The sequence below is a fragment of the Emys orbicularis genome, chromosome 4 (genome assembly GCF_028017835.1).
Source record: "Emys orbicularis isolate rEmyOrb1 chromosome 4, rEmyOrb1.hap1, whole genome shotgun sequence".
Lineage (NCBI taxonomy): Eukaryota > Metazoa > Chordata > Testudines > Emydidae > Emys > Emys orbicularis.
This window is the reverse complement of record NC_088686.1, coordinates 63501003-63521806: the sequence shown is the minus strand read 5'-3', so window position 1 is coordinate 63521806 and position 20804 is coordinate 63501003. Positions and strand designations below refer to the sequence as shown.

Genomic DNA, 20804 nt, shown 5'->3' with positions numbered 1-20804 from the left:
CTGACAGAGCACAGCAGAATGCGTGGAGGCAGTCAATGACTGATTATAGAAAAGCCCAATATGAGCGAGAGGAGAGGTGGCGTGCTGAATCGCGGGCTGAAGAGCAGAGGTGGCGTGCTGAATCGCGGGCTGAAGAGGAGAGGTGGCGTCAGCTTGCATACAGAAGGCAAGAGTCGATGCTCCGGCTGCTGGAGCATCAAACTGATATGCTCCAGCGTATGGTTGAGCTGCAGGAAAGGCAGCAGGAGCAGAGACCGCCGCTACAGCCCCTGTGTAACCAACAGCCCTCCTCCCCAAGTCCCATTGCCTCCTCACCCAGACGCCCAAGAACACGGTGGGGGGGCCTCTGGCCACCCAGTCACTCCACCCTAGATGATTTCCCGAGCAATAAGTGTTAAAGTTTTAAAGTTTTAAACTGCAGTGTGTCCTTTTCCTTCCCTCCTCCCCCACCCATCCCGGGCTACCTTTGCAATTATCCCCCTAGTTGTGTGCTGAATTAATAAAGAATGCATGAATGTGAAGTAACAATGACTTTATTGCCTCTGCAAGTGGTGCTCGAAGGGGGGAGGGTAGGGGAGGGTGGGGTTGTTGGTTTACAGGGAAGTAGAGTTAACCGGGTGGGGGGGGGAGGGGCAGAGGGTTCATCAAGGAGAAACAAACAGAAGTTTCACACCGTAGCCTGGCCAGTCACAAAACTCGTTTTCAAAGCTTCTCTGATGCGCACCGCGCCCTGCTGTGCTCCTCTAACCGCCCTGGTGTCTGGCTGCGCGTAATCAGCGGCCAGGCGATTTGCCTCAACCTCCCACCCCGCCATAAATGTCTCCCCCTTACTCTCACAGATATTGTGGAGCGCACAGCAAGCAGCAATAACAATGTGGATATTCTTTTCGCTAAGGTCTGAGCGAGTCAGTAAGCTGCGCCAGCGCGCTTTTAAACGCCCAAATGCACATTCCACCACCATTCGGCACTTGCTCAGCCTGTAGTTGAACAGGTCCTGACTCCTGTCCAGGCTGCCTGTGTACGGCTTCATGAGCCATGGCATTAAGGGGTAGGCTGGGTCCCCAAGGATCACGATAGGCATTTCAACATCCCCAACGGTTATTTTCTGGTCCGGGAAGAAAGTCCCTTCCTCCAGCTTTCGAAACAGAACAGAGTGCCTGAAGACGCGAGCATCATGTACCCTTCCCGGCCAGCCCACGTTGATGTTGGTGAAACATCCCTTGTGATCCACCAGGGCTTGCAGCAGCATTGAGAAGTACCCCTTGCGGTTTATGTACTCGGTGGCTTGGTGCTCCGGTGCCAAGATAGGGATATGGGTTCCGTCTATCGCCCCACCACAGTTTGGGAATCCCATTGCAGCAAAGCCATCCACTATGGCCTGCACGTTTCCCAGAGTCACTACCCTTGATATCACCAGGTCTCTCATTGCCCTGGCAACTTGGATCACAGCAGCCCCCACAGTAGATTTGCCCACTGCAAATTGATTCCCGACTGACCGGTAGCTGTCTGGCGTTGCAAGCTTCCACAGGGCTATCGCCACTCGCTTCTCAACTGTGAGGGCTGCTCTCATCCTGGTATTCTGGCGCTTCAGGGCAGGGGAAAGCAAGTCACAAAGTTCCATGAAAGTGCCCTTACGCATGCGAAAGTTGCGCAGCCACTGGGAATCGTCCCACACCTGCAGCACGATGCGGTCCCACCAGTCTGTGCTTGTTTCCTGGGCCCAGAATCGGCGTTCCACGGCATGAACCTGCCCCAGTAACACCATGATTTCCACATTGCTGGGGCCTGTGCCTTGTGAGAGGTCTATGTCCATGTCCATTTCCTCATCACTCTCGTCGCCGCGCTGCAATCGCCTCCTCCTCGCCTGGTCCTGGTTTTGCTTTGGCATGTCCTGGCTCTGCATATACTCCAGGACAATGAGCGTGGTGTTCATAGTGCTCATAATTTCCGCGGTGATCTGAGCGGGCTCCATGATCCCAGTGCTAGCTATGGCGTCTGGTCTGAAAAAAGGCGCGAAACTAGTATCTGACAGACCAGGGGAAGAAGGGAGGGAGGGAGGGAGGAAGGGAGGGGCGAGTGATGACATGGCGTACAGGTACAGGGAATTAAAATCAAGAAAGGTGGCTTTGCATCAGGGAGAAACACAAACAACTGTCACACAGAATGCCCCCCCCCCCCCCCCAGAGATTTAACTCAAAAGCCTGGGTTTAGCAGGCCGTTGATTTGACGGAGGGAGGGGGGAAGGAAATGAATACAGAACAAATCTATTTTTTACATCTTAAGACGACGGTACAGCATGACTGATAGCCCTCGGCAATTTCTGGGTGCTTGGCAGCAAATACTGGGCGCTTGGCAGTTAGCCTTCAGGCCTATTGCACGATCTGCTGCTCAGGGAAGACTCAGCTAACGTGCGATGAGCCAACAGGGCGCGTGGCAGAAAATGGCATACTACGACTGATAACCATCATCATCAAGACAGTTCCATAGGACAGAGCATGTCTGCCCAGGTGCCCATTATTGACAGCCACTGCTGTACGACGAGGACGGTTACCAGTCGTAATAAACCATCTACTGCCAAAAGGCAAGGGGGCTGGTGCAATGCAGCCCCACGGTTGCCGGCACCCAGATCGCCAATGAAGGCTACCAGTCATGCTGCACCGTCTACCGCCAAAAGGCAGTTAGCTGCTTTTGCTGTGTAGCAATGCAGTCCCACGTCTGCTGGCACCCAAATGACATATGGTGACGGTGAGCTGAGCTGAGCGGGCTCCATGCTTGCCGTGGTATGTTGTCTGCACAGGTAACCCAGGTAAAAAGGCGCGAATCTATTGTCTGCCGTTTCTCTGACGGAGGGGGAGGGGCCTGACGACATGTACTCAGAACCCCCCGCGACACTGTTTTGCATCATTCGGGCATTGGAATCTCAACCCAGAATTCCAATGGGCAGCGGAGACTGCGGGAACTGTGGGATAGCTACCCATAGTGCAATACTCCGGAAGTCGACGCTAGCCTCGGTACTGTGGACGCGGTCCGCCGACTAGAGCACTTAGAGCATTTTATGTGGGGACACACACAATCGGCTGTATACAACCGATTTCTATAAAACCGGCTTCTATTAATTCGATCTAATTTCGTAGTGTAGACATACCCTGAGTGGAAGGGCTGGGAATGGCAGATGGGGCTTCAAAGCCCTCATCACACTGACCCAAGAGGTTAGTGGGATTTGAAAAATAGATGGTCTATTTCTGTGGATACTGAAAGCAGCTCAAGGGACACCAGTAAGGATTAGCAACAAACAGATAAGCACAGAAATTTGGATATAAACCCTTCTGCTTCAGGGCATAAATCAACCTCTGAAACATGTAGTTCTGGGCACTGTTGGAGCCAGGATACTAGATGAGACGGACCTGGGGTCTGATTCGGTCTCACAATTTTTATGAGAGAGGGAGAAGATATCGTAAAGGGAAAGGGGACACTCCCCTGGCTAACTGGCTAGAGTCATGGTTTTCAAACTTTTTTTCTGGCGACCCAGTTGAAGAAAATTGTTGATGCCCGTGACCCAATGGAGCTGGGGCAGAGGGGTTTGGGGTGTGGGAAGGGCTCAGGGCTGGGGCAGAGGGTTGGGATGCTGGGGTGAAGGCTGCAGGGTGGGGCCGGGGGTGAAGGGTTTGTGGTGCAGGAGGGGGCTCCGGGTTTGGGGGGGCTCAGGGCAGGGGCACAGGGTTGGGGTGCAGAAGGGGATCAGAGCTCTGGGGTGGGTCCGGGGATGAGGGGTTTGGGGTGCAGGAAGGGGTTCTGGGTTGGGGGGGCTCAGGGCTGGGGCAGGGGATTGGGGTGTGGGGTTGGGGTGTGGGCTTACCTTGGGCGGCTCCCAGTCAGTGGCACAGTGGGGGTGCTAAGGCAGTCTTTCTGCCTGCCCTGGCACCGCAGACCGCACTGTGCCCCAGAAGTGGCCAACAGCAGGTCTGGCTCCTAGGCGGAGGCATGCAAGCGGCTCTGTGTGGCTCTTGCCTGCAGGCACTGCTGTCCCCCAGCTCCCATTGGCTGGGAGCCGGTGCTTAGGGCAGGGGCAGTGCACAGAGCCCCGTGGCCCCTCCTGCCTAGGAGCCAGACCTGCTGCTGGCTGCTTCTGGGGCGCAGCGTGGTGTCAGAACAAATAGGGACTAGCCTGCCTTAACTGGGCAGCACCACTGACGGGACTTTTAACGGCCCAGTTGGCGGTGTTGACCAGAGCTGCTGCGACCCAGTGCCTTACATTCTGCAACCCAGTAGTGGGTCGTGACCCGCAGTTTGAAAACCAAAGGTATCTAGGCACCTAATGGGATTACCAAAAGCACCTAGGCAGGTTAGGCACCCAAATCCCATTGAAATCAATATCTGCATAGTTAGATGCCTGAATACCTTTGAAAATCTCATATTGCAACATGCTTAATAGAATGTATCTTGAGCAATCACTGCCCTCTTGAGTGCTTAGAGGCTCTCTGCTTTTCCTCTCTTACCGTGCATCGCTCTGAGCTTCACTGTATCTTGTTCTTATTAAGATCGCAGTCTCTGATGTGAGACTCTGGGTTGTCTTGGCCTGCAGGATTAGATTTAATGCTGGACCTTACTTGTGCTTTCATAAAATATTTGTTTTTATAATGGCTGGTCTGTCCCAGGGGAGCTCTGTATGGCAGGTGTTCGGTTCCTGATTTCCAGGCTCCCACTCACCATGCTGGCATGGGGGGGAGGGGAGGGAGACATGCGACTGTGGAGGCACCATGCTTGGCTCTTGAGATGAACAGAAGGGAATGCAGCAATTTGGCTGATTTAGTAGCAGTGTTCACTGGAAAATTAATGGACCAGCAAAGAGGCTGTTGGGGAGCTGGTTCTACTTCCTGAGTCTCTGCCCCTGCTGCAACACAGGTTAGAGAGGCTTGCAGGTTACTTCATTTTGCACTGACTGGGATCCCCAAGGGACCATACACCATTTGGGCCACTACCTCTCCCCATTACCAACACAACCTTTGCAGCAGGGGCTGTGAGAAAAGAGGTGTAGGAGAGAGACACTTCATCTCTGTGCCTCCAGAAGACTCCCACGCTCTGCAAGGATTCCCAGCAAGAGACTTGCACGCAGCTCGGGCAATGATAAGAGGGCAGAACACAGTAGAGAATCTGCTCCCAGGGCTGCAGTGTGGGGTATGTAGGGGAGGGTGAAATCAGATGAAATGAAGAAGATTTCTGAGTAAGCAGCCTCATCTGAACATGAAGCTGAGTGATGGAGATCAGAGAGCCAATTGCTTTGCAGATCTCTCTAGCATACACATACCCCAAAGTGTCATCTAGCAACTCATGATCAGAGGCCTTCCCCCTTCTATATGCTTATAACCCCCCCCTTTCCTCCCCCCACATACACACACAGAGTAGGGGACCAGACAGAAGATGGAATAGACTGAAACACAGACCTTTGGAGCTTGCACCATCCTGTATATAGAACATGCCCTCCTATGCATTCATTTTTCTGCAGTCTATAAAATGCTGGAATTCTAAGTGGTAGCAATAATTAATGGGAGCAGTCTGATGCTCAGTGAGGCTAGTGGATGCGGTTCTTGGTCTGGTGAGCATGAAGGAGACAGAAGGTTTGGAAAAGGAGGAAAGGGTGTGTGACGGGTTGGATCACAGAAACCCCCTTGGGAGCTGCCACCTGATGTGCCAAGACTACCCCTGCTCCTGTTTTCCCTGCCAGCTCAGGACTCCAGCACCCTGTCTTGCTGAATTAGACACTCCAGTCTGCTCCAACACAGGCCCAGGGTCTGAATCACTTGCCCCAAAGCTGCAAGTTTACCTGAAAACAGCTTACAGTAGTGTGCTTGTCTTTAGCACTCAGATGCTCAGCTCCCAATGGGGTCTAAACCAAGATAAATCCGTTTTACCCTGCATAAAGCTTATGGGAGCAAACAACTGTGCATACCTCTCTATCAGTGTTATAGAGGGTGAACAATTTATGAGTTTGCCCTGCATAAAGCTTATGCAGGGCAAACTCATAAATTGTTCGCCCTCTATAACACTGATAGAGAGGTATGCACAGTTGTTTGCTCCCTCAGGTATTAATACATACTCTGAGTAAATTACTAAATAAAAAGTGATTTTATTAAATACAGACAGTAGGATTTAAGTGGTTCAAAGTAGAAACAGACAGAACAAAGTAAGTCACAAGCAAAATAAAATAAAATGCGCAAATCTATGCCTAATCAAACTGAATACAGATAATCTCACCCTCAGAGATGCTTCAGTAAGTTTTTTCTCAGACTGGACACCTTCCAGGCCTGGGCACAATTCTTTCCCCTGGTACAGCTCTTGTTGCAGCTCAGGTGATAGCTAGGGGATTCTTCATGATGGTTCCACACCTCCTCTGTTCTCTTCCACCCCTTTATATATCTTTTGCATAAGGCGGGAACCCTTTGTCCCTCTGGGTTTCCACCCCCCTCACTGGAAAAGCACCAGGTTAAAGATGGATTCCAGTTCAGGTGACATGATCACATGTCACTGCAAGACTTCATTACTCACTTGCCAGCACACACATATACAGGAAGACTAACAGGTAAACACAACCATCTGCAGACAATGGTCCTGGTAATGGGAGTCATCAAGATTCCAAACCATCATTAATGGCCCACACTTTACATAATTACAATAGGCCCTCAGAGTTATGTTTTATATTTCTAGTTTTAGATACAAGAGTGGTACATTTCTACAAATAGGATGATCACACTCAGTAGATTATGAGCTTTGTAATGATACCTTACAAGAGACCTTTTGCACGAAGCATATCCCATTTGCATTATAGTCACTTATTATCATGTTTTTATAAAACCATATAAACTGCACAACGTCACAGGGTATTTGTTTGGAAATGAAGAATTGCCCTAGGACATGCTGTTAGGATGCTGCTTTGCTAAAGACACAGACTGAGGCAGTGTTATGGGGACTGATTTACATTCTTTCGCTCTGGCTAAAGCAATTGAGTTTATTGTACATCTCTGAAGACCAAACGCTATGCTGGAAAAATGGTCTTGACCTTCTGGATTCATAATTAATTTAACTCAGGCCCTCAGAGACCAAGAGCCTCTTTCTGACTGACCTTAGTCTTTTTACTTGGGTTTCTTTTGGTCTTTAATCCCCATAGTTTGTTTAGGTTAATTTCAGTTTTTGTTACAGCTTTTAGTTTGACAGCTCTGTCAGGTGAAGTCCTCTGTCTATCCACAGAACAGATACATTACGGAAAGAGTCAATACAACACTTTCCTTCACTGTCACCTATTAGTGTGCTTCAAGTCAGACCTGCAGAGAATACCACTAAGGGAGAGGTTGTCACGGAGTCCCCGGGCAATGCTCTGGAACTGCTCCCTACGAAGCCAGTCAGGACTCTGGTGAAGTCTCCTCTCTGTGAGCAGACTGTCTTCAGGGCAAGCAGCTCCACACGGCTTCCACCTTCCTGGGTCTGACTTTGGAGCATTCAGCATCCTCTGCCCCTCCGTGCGCTTCCCACAGCGAGTCTGCCCAGGCGTGGTCCTGGGGAAGCCAGAGGGTCCTGCACCCCCACTTCACAGTCAGACGTGACTCTTAGCCAGCCAGTAAACCAGAGGTTTATTAGATGACAGGAACATGGTCTAAAACAGAGCTTGTAGGTACAGAGAACAGGACTCCTCAGCCGGGTCCATTTTGGGGGGCAGTGAGCCAGACAACCACGTCTGCACTCACTCCACAGTCCCCAGCCAGCCCCAAAACTGACTCACCCTCCAGCCCCTCCTCCTCTGGGCTTTGTCCCTTTTCCGGACCAGGAGGTCATCTGATTCCTTTGTTCTCCAACACCTTTAGCTATCTCCTTGCAGGGGGGAAGGGCCCAGGCCATTAGTTGCCAGGAGACAGTGTGTCGGCCATTTATATGCACTGGCCCTTTGCTCTGCAACAATTACACCCCCTTATCCCACCATCTAGAGACTTAAGAAATGCATAGGGGAAACTGAGGCACCCCTACAGTATTCAGAGGAAACATTAAGAACAGTCCCACTTGGTCACAGAGGTCAATTCAGTTTTCATGGCTCAGTTTGGTAATTGGCCTCTGCTGAGACTGCTAACGAGAGTGTTAATTAATGCTAAATGTAATGGTGGCTTTGTGAAAGGATAACTGTCCAGCTGGAACTGAATGAGCTCAGTTTATGTTGGCCACTGAACAGGCATTAGATGGTATGATGGGGTGTACAAACCTCAGACTGGAGAAAAGGGGTTAAAGAGCTGCTCCGGGCCCAGTTGGCTTCACCCTGCCACACCTGTAAAACATGCTGGTGTGTACAGTATCTGATCAATGGTGCATGTGACTGTTTCTATGTTGAGTCATCTCTCCCTGTTTTCTCTCCACTAGCAAAATTTGTCAAAACATGGCTACCTTGCCACTTTATGAAATCTGGAACTTGCAAAATTATAAAAGAATGAAAAGGCAAATTAGAAGGGCATTTCAGGAGCTGATCTGCACACACACAAAAACTGGGAATCAACATTTCTCAGAAAACAAAATTTTGAGAACTTGGAAACCTTGCAAAATGAATTAGCAAAAAATGTATTATGGAATTTCATGAATGTTTTGCACCACTCTTATTAGTCTATTATTAATATTCAGTCATTACTGAGCAGATTAAAAGCAGGATGTCCATTATCAATATGTAATATTCCATTGTCGATTCTCCTGGAATATTTTTGTTAATCATAGTCAAGTTTATGTTTAATACCCTTGTTTACTGCATGTAAATGCAAATCAAGGCCCTTTTCCTGCAGTTGGCTAAATGGGGGTAGACCCCTGTGTCCATGCAGCATCCCATTGACTTCAGTGTGGTTTCATGCGGGCAGGTCCCTGTGTCTGAGCACAGCCAATGATCAGGACCCAAATGATTTGTAAGGATAATTGAAAACAGAAGTTCTTTAAAATACTAAGTTTCCTTTCTCCCTGTCTCTCTCCTCTTCTTTTCCATTCATTCTATGACACATATTGTTATACCAATAGAATAAAAACCAGCAGGATCTTATTAAGAGGGATAAGGCAAAGATGCCACATTTATTGTAAATATAATAATACTATAAAAGATAACAGTAAACAACGTTGTTTGGCTACTTATTTCTGTTACTACTTATTTCTTATACACACACATTATACCTAATACCTATACACTTACACACACATTCACACACACACACATCCATCAGATGTTCTGCAGCTGCTGCATAGTTACCAGTCCTGCTTGAGTTTGCAGCTTGGGTTCGTAGCTTGTGGCGGCTAACTTGCCAGGAAAGCCGGGCACAAGGACGAGCTGGGTCTCTGTTGGGCATGCACCGATGCCCTTCCATGTTGGCAGCAGAATGTTACCCTCCTCCAAAGTTTTCCATCTCACCCATCCTTTTTGTAGGCTTTAGTTTGAATCCAGAGTCTATAGGTCTTGCTGTGTCACGCTGCCTCTGGGTTTGGTGATTGATATCCCGTCAATTGCAGACATGACTTTCAGCCTCGGACCGGGCTTTGATCTTCCTTCTATTGTACCTTTTCTTTTTAGGGTGGATTCTTCTTACTTTGTTAGGGCTCTTGTCTGCATCTTCAGCCGTTGATGTCTGAACTCTATTTAATCAGGACAGGCTGGGGCTGGAGGTTGATTCCATCATCCATACATACCTCATTCACACATCTAAACTAAACTAATAAGATTACAGCAGGGTTTGCAAAAATGAAGGTTGCAGCAAGCCCTTACAAAATGGAGTAAGCGTTTTAAAATGGGGTTTGAATTACAATATGGCAAACAGTGAACAGAAGTTACAATATAGACAAGTATAATGGATGGCAAACAGTGAACAGAAGTTACACTGTAGGCAAGTGTAATAAATGGTGAACAGAAATTACAATACTGAAACAGTGCAAGTCTCAGTGATTTAAGCAGGAATTGGATTGACAGTGAAATTTACGAAGGCAGCTGACTGAACAGCTATGGCTCTTAACAAGCATTTTAACTGTTAATTAGCCAGTTATTGGGGTAACCGGTTTTATGAATGAATATTGTTTCATTCATAAAACTTTACTTATGAAGTTACATTAATAAAGTGAACAATTAAAAACAATTTCATTCATGAGTCCTACAATATGCACATCACATACACATGACAGAACTCTCTGTTCCCTTTGCTCCAGTAGTCCATGTGGCATAAGGGGCACCATAGTCTCTTCTCTGCCGCCTTGCAAAAGGGACTTTTTTATTTAAATAAAAGGATTGTGCCTGATATATTTATCTGCAGTTTGGTTGAAAGTCTCTCTCTTTTTTGCCCCCATCTCTTTCTCATCCATCCCACACACAGTGACAGGAAGAAGACAAAGCCATTCTCCTGGAAAGCACCAATACCCACAGGAAATCAGTATCATGGATGAGAATCTGTTGAACCCACTGGAAGAGCCCTCCCTTTCAGGTAGATAGCTCTATACTGAAGCCCTGACTCCTGAGTACAATAGATCGTCCTGGATCAAGTTCCTGCCTTGCAGATAGAAATTCCCATAGTTAATTAGTGGATCCTTGTGTCTCAGGCAGATGGTCCCATACTTGAGCTCTGTCTCTCACTCAGATAGACATTTCCATACCAGATCCCAGTCCCTGGTAAGTAGTCCTTGCAACAGCCCATCCTTATTGCTTTATCCAGACTCCTGAATCTGGAAAACTGGGCCCGAAATTCCACAGTGGCCATTGTTGAGTTTTTTCAAGTTATTTTTCTGACACCAACCAGAGCATGGAAGTACAAGCAACATCAAAAAGTCTGGATCAGCTCTTATTTTAATCTAACTAGTGGACTCATTATTTCTAGTCAATGCATACCCAGATAGAGGTTAAATAATCATATGGTTAAACACAAAGAGCCTGATTAAGTCCCGATCACATTCTTTGAGGTGCTGAACACAACCAGTTTCCAGCAACTTCAATGGGAGTTGAAGGAGCTCAGCACCTTTCAGGAGATGATCAGCATCTTGTAGTATTAAGCCCAAAGGAATCATCAGAATGACTTGGTATTTTCTGTATAGCCATAAAAATACACAGACAACATGCCCTTCTTGTAAAAATAGTATATACAAGAATTCCTATGGTGCTTAGACCATACCAAGGGTTCTTGCAAAGGATCCACAAACAAATGCAAACATTGCATCACGCTCCTCTTTAAAAAAATAATAATAATATTAGCGGGTTTTGAGCCCAGTCCTGTTCCAGTTGAAGTCCAAAATAACTTCAGTGGGAGCAGTATTGGACTTTTTACTTGGAATAAGATTTTTTATTAGCCACCCAATATTCTGCCTCTCTGGTCCCCTTTGGAATTAAACAGACATAAACAGTCACTATCTTATATACAAGGCCCCTGTATTTCATAATTTGGTGATTCTGTTGCCTACCCATGACCTCAGAATCATGCTTCAGAATCAAATCTTTCGTCTTAATAAAAATTTGGGGTTTAGTCTTTAATGTTGCAATGAAAATCCAGAAAGCAAGAATCAAGTGCAAACCAATGCAGTGCTGTTTGCTTGAGTTTGCAAAAGCCTGGAATAATACTTCTGGGGTGTGTGAACTGCCCCATCGTTCCTGTTGAGACATGTTTCTGTGGATTTCTTGGTGACTAAACTAGGAGATTGATGAACAAACAAATGTCACATCACACCCCATTCAATAATGTTAGTAATATTTGTTTAGAAGCAAGACAATTATAAGCCAGTCAGTGTTTCAGCAATATCTGCCTTCTGCAGGGTTTTAAAATCATCAAATACATTCACTTTGTCACACATATATACATCAAGGTTTTTATTAACATAGTTATAGTTATGCACAAAAACTATGTTAAAAGAACATTAAGATTTCAAAGTCAAGGACTCAAAAGTTAGGAAATGTCAGAATTAAGGTTGCCTATGAAAACTTAATTCAGCCCCCTTGTGCATATGAATTATGATACAGTCTTTTATTACATGATCACATACTGTTTTTTCCATAGGACTCCTGCCTCATTCAGTGCACAGGATGGACTTGCTCATATAATTTTGTTTTATTGACTACAACCACATTTACTGCACATTATTCAAACCTTGCGTTGAAGACAGAATTGTTAATTTCCTCGTGGACTTTTCTGTAGCGTTCATCACTATGGTATCTGAGTGCTTCATAAATATCAATAAATTTAATTTTACCACACCCCAGTGAGGTGAGGAGCAATTATTATCCCCATTTTACAGCTGGGGAGCTGAGGCATAGGGAGATTAAGGTAAAAAATATCCACTAATTTCAGGTGCCAAATTTGAGATGACTAGGATCTGATTTTTCAGAGTACTTAGGATTATATAGCACTTCATAGGTTGAAAGTACAGTTCCCATTGACAAGGGTTGCAACTGTGAGTGCTCAACATTTCTGCAAATTAGACCCCCAGGTTTATTGAATCAGACACATAGAAAATGAACACACAATTCATCACCACCAAAAGCAAACATCATTCCCGGATGTACTAGCAGGAATGTTGTAAGCAAGACACGAGAAGTAATTCTTCCGCTCTACACAGCACTGATAAACCTCAACTGGAATACTGTGTCCAGTTCTGGGCACCACACTTCAGGAAAGATGTGGACAAATTGGAAAAAGTCGAGAAAAGAGCAACAAAAATTATTAAAAATCTAGAAAACATGATCTACAATGAAAGATTGAAAAAAATGGGTTTATTTAGTCTGAAGAGGAGAAGATTGAGGGGGGACGTGATAACAGTCTTCAAGTACATGAAAAATTGCTATAAAGAGGAAGGTGATACATTTTTCTCTTTATCCACTGAGGACAGGACAGGGAGTAATGGCTTAAATTGAAGCAAGGGAGATTTAGGTTAGACATTAGGAAAAACTTCCTAACTGTCAGGGTAGTTAAGCACTGTGGCTAACAAATTAGCTAGGGAAGTTGTGGAATCTCTATTGTAGGTTTTTAAGAACTGGTTAGGCAAACACCTGTCAGGGATGGGCTTAGATAATACTTAGTCCTGTCTCAGTGCAGGGGACTGGACTAGTGAGGTCCCTTCCAGTCCTACAGTTCTATGATTCTATGCAGCCATCCTTTCTCTTCTTGCAATTCCCTTCCTCATTCACTATACACCTTCCAACTTCTACAACAAATTAATCAGGGCCCCTACAGCCAACAGCGTCCTTCACTATACAGCTCTGATTCACCCCAAGAGCACCATTCATCCTGTGCTCTGCATGAGGCAGGGGTTCTATGGGGAAAAAGCCTGTATGCGATCAGGTAAGTAAAGATTGTATCATAATGCATACGCACAAGGGGGCTGAATTAAGGTTTTACAGGCAACCTTAATAATTCAGGAATTTCTAATTTCGGAGTCCTTGACTTTGCAACCTTAATGTTCTTTTTACACAGTATTTGTGTGTAGTTATAACTATGTTAATAAAAACTTTGATGTATAGATTTGACAGAATTAATGTGTGTGATGGTTTAAAAACCCTGCACAAGGCAGATGTTGCTAAAGCTTGGACTGGCTTATAGTTGTCTTGTATCTAAATTAACATCACCAAATGGGGTGTGATGTGAAATTTGTTTTTTCATGAATCTCCTAGGTTAGTCACCAAGGAATTTACAGAAACATGTATCAACAGGAACAATTGCTGCATTTCAATGTCATTTGCCCTGTGATTGCGGAGGGGTTGTGTGGTTATTGTATCTGACTATGAAAGGGCGGCTGACATCTCTAGGCTCAACTCTCACTGTTTTTGTCACAGGAAATGTGCCTAATGTTCTTTGGTGGTTCACAACCTGTGGTGCCAGTGGCCCCCGAGGACCAACTCAAGCACAGTGTGACGGCGCCTATTACAACACCAACATCTCAGTGACTGTAGAGAAAGAGGGACCACTCCGAGGGGTGCAAGTGTGGAGAGTGCCAGCAACAAACCAATACTTGTGAGTGTCGGTGTATGCTGGGGACCAGAGAGGCAGTCAGCTAGCAACTCCCACTTACCATAGCACCTGTATACCCTTTAGTGCAACAACATCTGTTGGGAGTGGCTGAGTGTAGGGTAAATGTGAGTACCTCAGAGCCAGCAGGAGTCACAGTGGAGAGTTATGGCTCAGGAACAATGTAAGTGAGGAGTTATTGGGAGGAGTGAAGTAGCACTGACAGTGAGGAGCTCAGGACTGGAATGGCCTTGAGGTTGTGGGACTGTAGGGGTGCTGTCTGGGGGGAACTCACTTTGGGGCTCTGACGGTGTTAGAGAACTGGCTGTAGGGAGCTCAGGAATGAAGTCACTTTGGGGTTGTGACCATGCCAGAGCATTGGCATGGGGAGCTCACGGCTCGAGTCGCTTTGGGCTGTGGGTGTAGGGTTTCTGTCTCTCTAACTGCTTCCTTTCTTTTTCAGGATATCTGCGTATGGAGCAGCCGGAGGGAAAGGAGCCAAGAACCACAAGAAGAGATCGCATGGGGTCTTCATCTCGGCCACCTTCCAGCTGGAGAAAGATGAGCTCCTCTACATCTTGGTGGGGCAGCAGGGGGAGGATGCCTGCCCAGGGGTGAGGGACACACACACACTCATCACTGGGCAGAACCACATTACAGATAAGCTGCAGAACCCCTCAGTGAGTGGGTTTAGGGTTTGGCTGTATTGGTGATGAAGGGCAGGAATCCCAGACTCAAGTGAGTAAAACCCAGAAAGGGAATTGGGAGGAACCAATGAGCTGAGCTAAAAAGAATCTTCTGAAAATAAATACAAGGAAATCTGAAATGAAAAGCGTCCTCCAAAAGCACAAGCATAAAACTCTGCTTTAAAATCCCGGTGTTCAAAAAAAAACCCTGCCCCTTTCAGTTGCTTTAACAGGGCAGTCACAGCCAGCTGCTAGGTCTGATCTGCACATTCCTGATCACAAACAGCATTTCTCCACAGTAGGGATTTTATCAGGCCTGCCAGGATTTGAGATCATTACTCAAGGCCCCTGTTGGGATCACGGCCCCATTGTGTTAGACAGATATAGTAAGAAGTGGTCCCAGCCCTGAAGCACTTACAATCTTACGGCTGGATCCAAAGCTTGTTAAAGTCAATAGGGGTCTTTCCATTGACTCCAATATTCTCTGCAAACACAGGGAAGAACAAACTCCAAAGATGTGTGTAGCTCAGTGTCCCCCAAAAAATCCAAGCTGAGAAACAATTTTTCTGTATTTTCTCTGTGTAGTCTAGTGCTTTGTGCAGGGAATGGGGAGCTAGGACTCCTGGGTTCTATTCCCAGCCTTGCCACTGACTCATTGTTCAACCTTGTGCAAATCACCTCATCTCTCTGTTCTTGCATTTCCTCATCAGAACAATGAGTACAAATAACACTGACCCATCGAATAGCAGTATTCTGAGACTTAATTAGTAATCAGAAAGCATTTTAAGATCCTGGAATGTAAGGAGCTCTAGAGGTGCAATGTATTAGCATTTGTTATTAATAATAAAAATAATATGGGCTCATTGCCTTTCTCTGGTTCTGCTGTGAGCCTTTCTTATGTCACTTGCACATGTGACGTGTTCCCAGCTCAGGAGAAGCTTGTCAGGGGCGAAGGGAGAGGTCACTTACCAAGCTAGTGGTCCCTCCACAAGGAGAACATATACTATGTGTACAGATCTGTGCATGCAGACTAGACGGTGTCGATCTCTAACTGCATCTGTTGTCTCCTTTCAGGGGAATGTTCAGACTCAGAAGATCTGCCTGGGGGAGTCATCTCTCATTGAAGAAGATTACAAACTCAAAAAGGATCTGAAGGACTGGGCTGGAGGAGGGGGTGGGGGTGGAGGAGCCACCTTCATCTTTAGAGTAAGTCTTCCCTCTTTCCAATCCCCTTCTGGACAGTGTCCAGCAGAAGAGCTAGCTTTCACTAGTGATCATGTGATATGATGCTATCAGCTGTTTCAGGAAGTTGAAGGAAGGGAGGGAATGTTTTACATAAATGCAAATTCCTCCTATCCTCATTCCCCCTCATTTCAATCACCTGCTAGCTACTGCCTCTTCAGCACTGTCAGCCCAAGCAACAATACCAGGACAGGAAATCAAACCAGGGTCTGCTGCTTAACACTGGGACTGGTCCAGCTTCAACAACTGGTGTTTAATTGGACCTGCTTCAGATACTTGTCACTGTTGGCAGACTGCCCTGAATAATGGTGTCAGGAAACAATCTGTAGCATTGCTCTGGGCTATGGCCACTATTGTATGAGCTGCTTTTATGCTTATTGATGCAATGAATTAGGTGGGTTCTCATATCTGAGAGGTTGAAGGGTTTTCTGGTATCTGATGGTTTTGAGCCTGCTGCACCTTTCAACTGTCCTGTGTACTGAATTGTATTTGTCCTTGAGCAGCTGAAGGATGGGGTTTTCGAACCGTTGCTCATCGCTGCAGGAGGAGGGGGAAAGGCATACCTGAGGGATCAGGACAGCTCCCTGGATGATGTACCCCTGGAGCAGTTTGAGAACAACACAGCAGTCCCTGGAGTCAATGGGAGAACTGGGGCAGCAGGTGAGGCCCTGTAGCAATACAAGGTCTGGATTTGATGGCCGAAGAACAAAACTGACCTGCAGACATTAAGCAACACAAATCCTTTTGATTCATATAAACTTTTCTGTGGGAGTAACCCACTGAGACATGAATGGTGGTTCTTCAAGTGCTGGCATATGTCCATTACACTGTAGATATGTGCATGTCCTGTGCACTGGTGCCAGACAGTTTTCCCTAGCAATACCCATAGGGGTGGCCCCACCCATCTCCTAGCTCCTTGTGCTCCCAACAAGGTTATAAAATGCAGAACCACCCCACCTCTCCTCCAGTTCCTGCTTACCATCCATGGTCGTGGTCAGAGTGTCTTACTCATAAACTCATAGACTTTACGGCCAGAGGGATCATCATGATTATCTAGTCTGACCTCCTGCTCATCACAGGCCACAAAACCTCAGCCACCCACTCCAGAAATAGGCCCATAACCTCTGTCTGAGTTACTGATGTCCTCAAATCTTGACAAGTTACAGAGAATCCACAATTTACTCTAGGGCAGCAAGTGACCCATGCCCCAAGCCACAGAGGAAAGCAAAAAAAGCCCAAGGGTCTGTGCCAAACTGACCTGGGGGAAATTTCTTTCCTGATCCCAAATATGGTGATCAGTTAGACCCTGAGCAGGTGGGCAAGACCCACCAGCCAGACACCTGGGAAAGAATTCTCTGTAGTAACTCAGAGCCCTCCCCAACTAGTGTCTGATCTCTGGCAATTGGAGATATTTGCTAATGGCAGATGTGGATGGGCCATATAACTTTGTAGACAAACTCATTCTGCCATCCCCTCCATAAATGTATCAAGCTCAGTCTTGAAACAAGTCTTTGTTCCCTGTGAACAAACGTATTGCTGCTTGGCTATTTAGCTGGTGGTACTCTTTTTTGTCATTTGTTGTTTGTTTTTTCTTCATTTTTAATTTTGTTTTAGTTCAATTTTTTACAGTCAAGTAGGCCTTCGGGCATTGTCTACTACCTGGGAAGCCTGTGCCAAAGTCCCTGGTTTCCAACCTTACTCGGGTTGTTGGAAGTCCATCTCTATCAGCAACAGTAATTTGCACTGTCTCAAGTGCTTAGGCGAGGGCCGTGTTAGAGACAGGTGCTCCACTTGTTGCACCTTGAAGACCGGGATAGAAAAGCCGAGAAAGGACTGCCTTCATTACACCAAGGCAGCATTTAGACTGGTGTCAGAACCACCTTAATCATCCAAGAGAAGCTCTTCCATGACTCCTTCCTGGAATGCTCCCCCAGCTTTGCCTGCAGATAAAAGTCATCAGAGGTCCCCATCACTGGGGCTTCAGAGCATTCCAGGTCTCAGAAACATACAAAAAAAGTCAGCATCAGGTTCCTCGAAGATCAGGCACCAAGATTCTTCCACCAGGTCAGCCCGTTACTGATGGTACAGCTTGCCACTCTCTGAGAGTGGCTCATACAGCGAGACCTGAGCTGTTGACTCCCATGCCCTTCCAGAGGCCGTCAAGACCAGCTGTTTATTTGGCTATGACAAAAGAGACTTCTCTGATCACAGCACGACGACCATCCATGTCAATACTGATGATGCTGGAGGCTTATGCCGTGGCAAGAGTCAGGAGCGCCGGGGCCAGGGGGCCATGGCCCCATCACTTTTTAAAGTGATGGACACCAGTGCGTGTAGTTAGCAAGTGCTTTTCACAGCTAGCTTAGCAACAGATAATATAGACCCTGAACTGGGTTTTTATTGTGCAAGCTGCATTGCTGGACATCCTCACTCCCTTGGTGAAGGGGGTAACTTGAATGCAGGTACATCTTAGACAACTCATAAGGGATATTTTCTCTCCCTTCACACACTTTCCCCCACTCCACTCTGCCCATACCCTGCTCACCTGATTTTCTCTCTCTTTTTTCTGCAGGTGGAGGTGGTGGCTGGGAAGACACCACCCTGTTTCCTCAGACTGGGAGGTCCCTCCTGGAAGGTGGAGAGGGAGGCCAGGCCTGTCCCCAGTCACTAGCCAAACTCCAGTGGGCCACCTCAGGTGGTTTTGGTGGAGGAGGAGGAGCTTGTACATCTGGCGGGGGAGGTGGAGGCTACAAAGGTAGGTCTGTTTGTCCTGTCATTTAGGGGAATGGAGACTGTAGGGACTGGGAACATTGCTCTTTATCTGCAAGGATATTTAACCATCCTTTAGCCTGCCTTTGACCTGTCTAGAGGGAACGGTCCATTTCATGATGATTCATTCTGTTAAAAACTAACCTATTTGCACCAAGTTGAACCAAGACAGATACTTTTGGATTGAAGGGCTCTGCCAGCCCTGATGGGTCTGGGATGAATGATTTCATTGTCCTCTTTGAGGACAAGAGATAAACACATTATCTCACTAGCAAGTCCCAGTGGAACTCCATACTTCAAGAGACCAATGCAAAGGGGGGGACCCCAGCATCTTGTGGCCACCGCACCTTTGCTGTTATTCAGCACTTGCACATGGTGACGCCTCTCTTTTTTCCAGGCGGGCATGTATCAGATGTTGATGATATCACAACTGATGGGCAGGATGGTGTTTCCTTTGTGAATCCAGCTGGGGAGATCTTCCTGCATCCCCTGGCAGGTAAAACAAACGTTTTCTATTCTCCCACCACCGTCTCTGCCTCCACTTTACCTCCTGTCTCGCCTCTCCTTCCTTCTGTCCCTTTTTATAACCTCCACACATACATGTACTCTATGATGCAAATCCTCGAGTAATGTAAATTGTCATAGTTCCATTGCTTTCAATGACAATTTACACTAGCTGAAGATTTTCCTCCTACAACTCTCTCCTAGGCTGAGAGGTGACACCAATCTTTGGGTACAGTTATATGTATTCAGTCCTGGCCTACCCCATCCGTCTTCCCCATCGCACCTCAAGGTTAATCCAAAGGGGTCATGCTTTTGGGAGGTGAATTTCAGTGCCAGTACTCATTCACTTCTCCTGGCGCTCCTCAAATGGGTGATGTCTGTACTGTGTTATGTTGGGATGTGTGTTTTCTTAAGTAGGGAGACTGGCACTGTAGCCTCCTGCATTGGCTTTCTACCTTTACAACGTGGGAGAAGATAAATTAAACCCTTCTGTTCCATCTGGCTCCTTCTCATTCAGCCATGGAGAGTCACGGGGAGGCGGAGATTCAGGTCTACCTGAACTGCAGCCACTGCCACTCGGGCAACTGCAAGCGGGACCTTGACACCAATCTGCCGATCTGTATTTGTGAGATGGGAGCCGTGCTGGCCAGTGATAATGTCACCTGCATAGGTAATAGGTGGAGCTTTATACTCACAGAATTTCTTCTGTCTTCTTTGCATCTCCCCTCCTTCCAGCTTCTCAAGGTAAAGATACTTGACTCATAAATAATGATATCGTTCCTCTCTATTGCCTGCCATCAGAGATATTTCAAACATTAAACAAGTTAATCCTCCCAGCATCTCTGGGAGCTGGGTATTATCTACATTTTACAAGCAGGCAAACAGAGACAGAGGGACAGATTTTCAAAGGCACTAAGACATAGGTAGGCACCTAGTGAGATTTTCAAAAGCACCTAAGCAAGTTAGGGGCCTAAATTCTATTCAAATCAGTGAGAGTTAGGTGTCTGACCTGGTTAGTGGGTGGGCACTTTTGAAAATCTCACCAGGTGCCTATCTGCTTCTTTAGGTGCCTAAATATTTTTTGAAGTCTGGCCCAGAGAGGTTAAGACGTTTGCCACAGAGCTGGAAATGGACCAAAGATCTTCTGACTGCCATTCTTCTACTCTAACTACTAGACAATGTTCCCTCATTGTAAAGTCTTAGAGCAGCAGTTCTCAACTGGGGATCCACAGCCCCCTGGGGGGCTGCAAGCAGGTTTCTGGGGGTCTCCCAAAATAAACCGGGCTTCAGCCCCGGGTGGCGGGGCTTGCGGGGTGTGCCACCTCCACCCCCCCGACTCACCTCAGCGAGCTACCCAGCGTGTGGGTCAGCACCAGCAACAAGTTTCACACTGAGTAAGGAAAATAAAAATAATATTCAGTTTTTAATTTTTGTACCCACATTATCCTTCTTTTTATATATTATACAAGTGTTGTGTGTAACTCTATAACGATCAGTTTAATACAGCTTTTAATCGACTGGCTATGCAGAAGAACAGTTGTTGTGACACAAAGTGGGCCACGGAGTTTTTATAGCATGCTGGGGGTGGGGCTCAGAAAAAAAAAGACCGAGAACCCCCATCTTAGAG

The 20804-nt window shown here is 46.6% G+C and overlaps 1 protein-coding gene across 1 annotated transcript in view; it reads left to right on the top strand.

Annotated features, from left to right (window-relative positions):
- LTK (leukocyte receptor tyrosine kinase) overlaps positions 1 to 20804 on the top strand; it is a 186747-nt gene that overhangs the window by 133879 nt on the left and 32064 nt on the right. The window contains exons 11-18 of the mRNA XM_065403647.1: positions 10362 to 10475; positions 13805 to 13982; positions 14440 to 14590; positions 15737 to 15868; positions 16408 to 16564; positions 18477 to 18659; positions 19071 to 19169; positions 19695 to 19847. Of these exons, the coding sequence (XP_065259719.1) occupies positions 10362 to 10475; positions 13805 to 13982; positions 14440 to 14590; positions 15737 to 15868; positions 16408 to 16564; positions 18477 to 18659; positions 19071 to 19169; positions 19695 to 19847 (1167 nt within the window). The remainder of the gene's footprint in view (positions 1 to 10361; positions 10476 to 13804; positions 13983 to 14439; positions 14591 to 15736; positions 15869 to 16407; positions 16565 to 18476; positions 18660 to 19070; positions 19170 to 19694; positions 19848 to 20804) is intronic.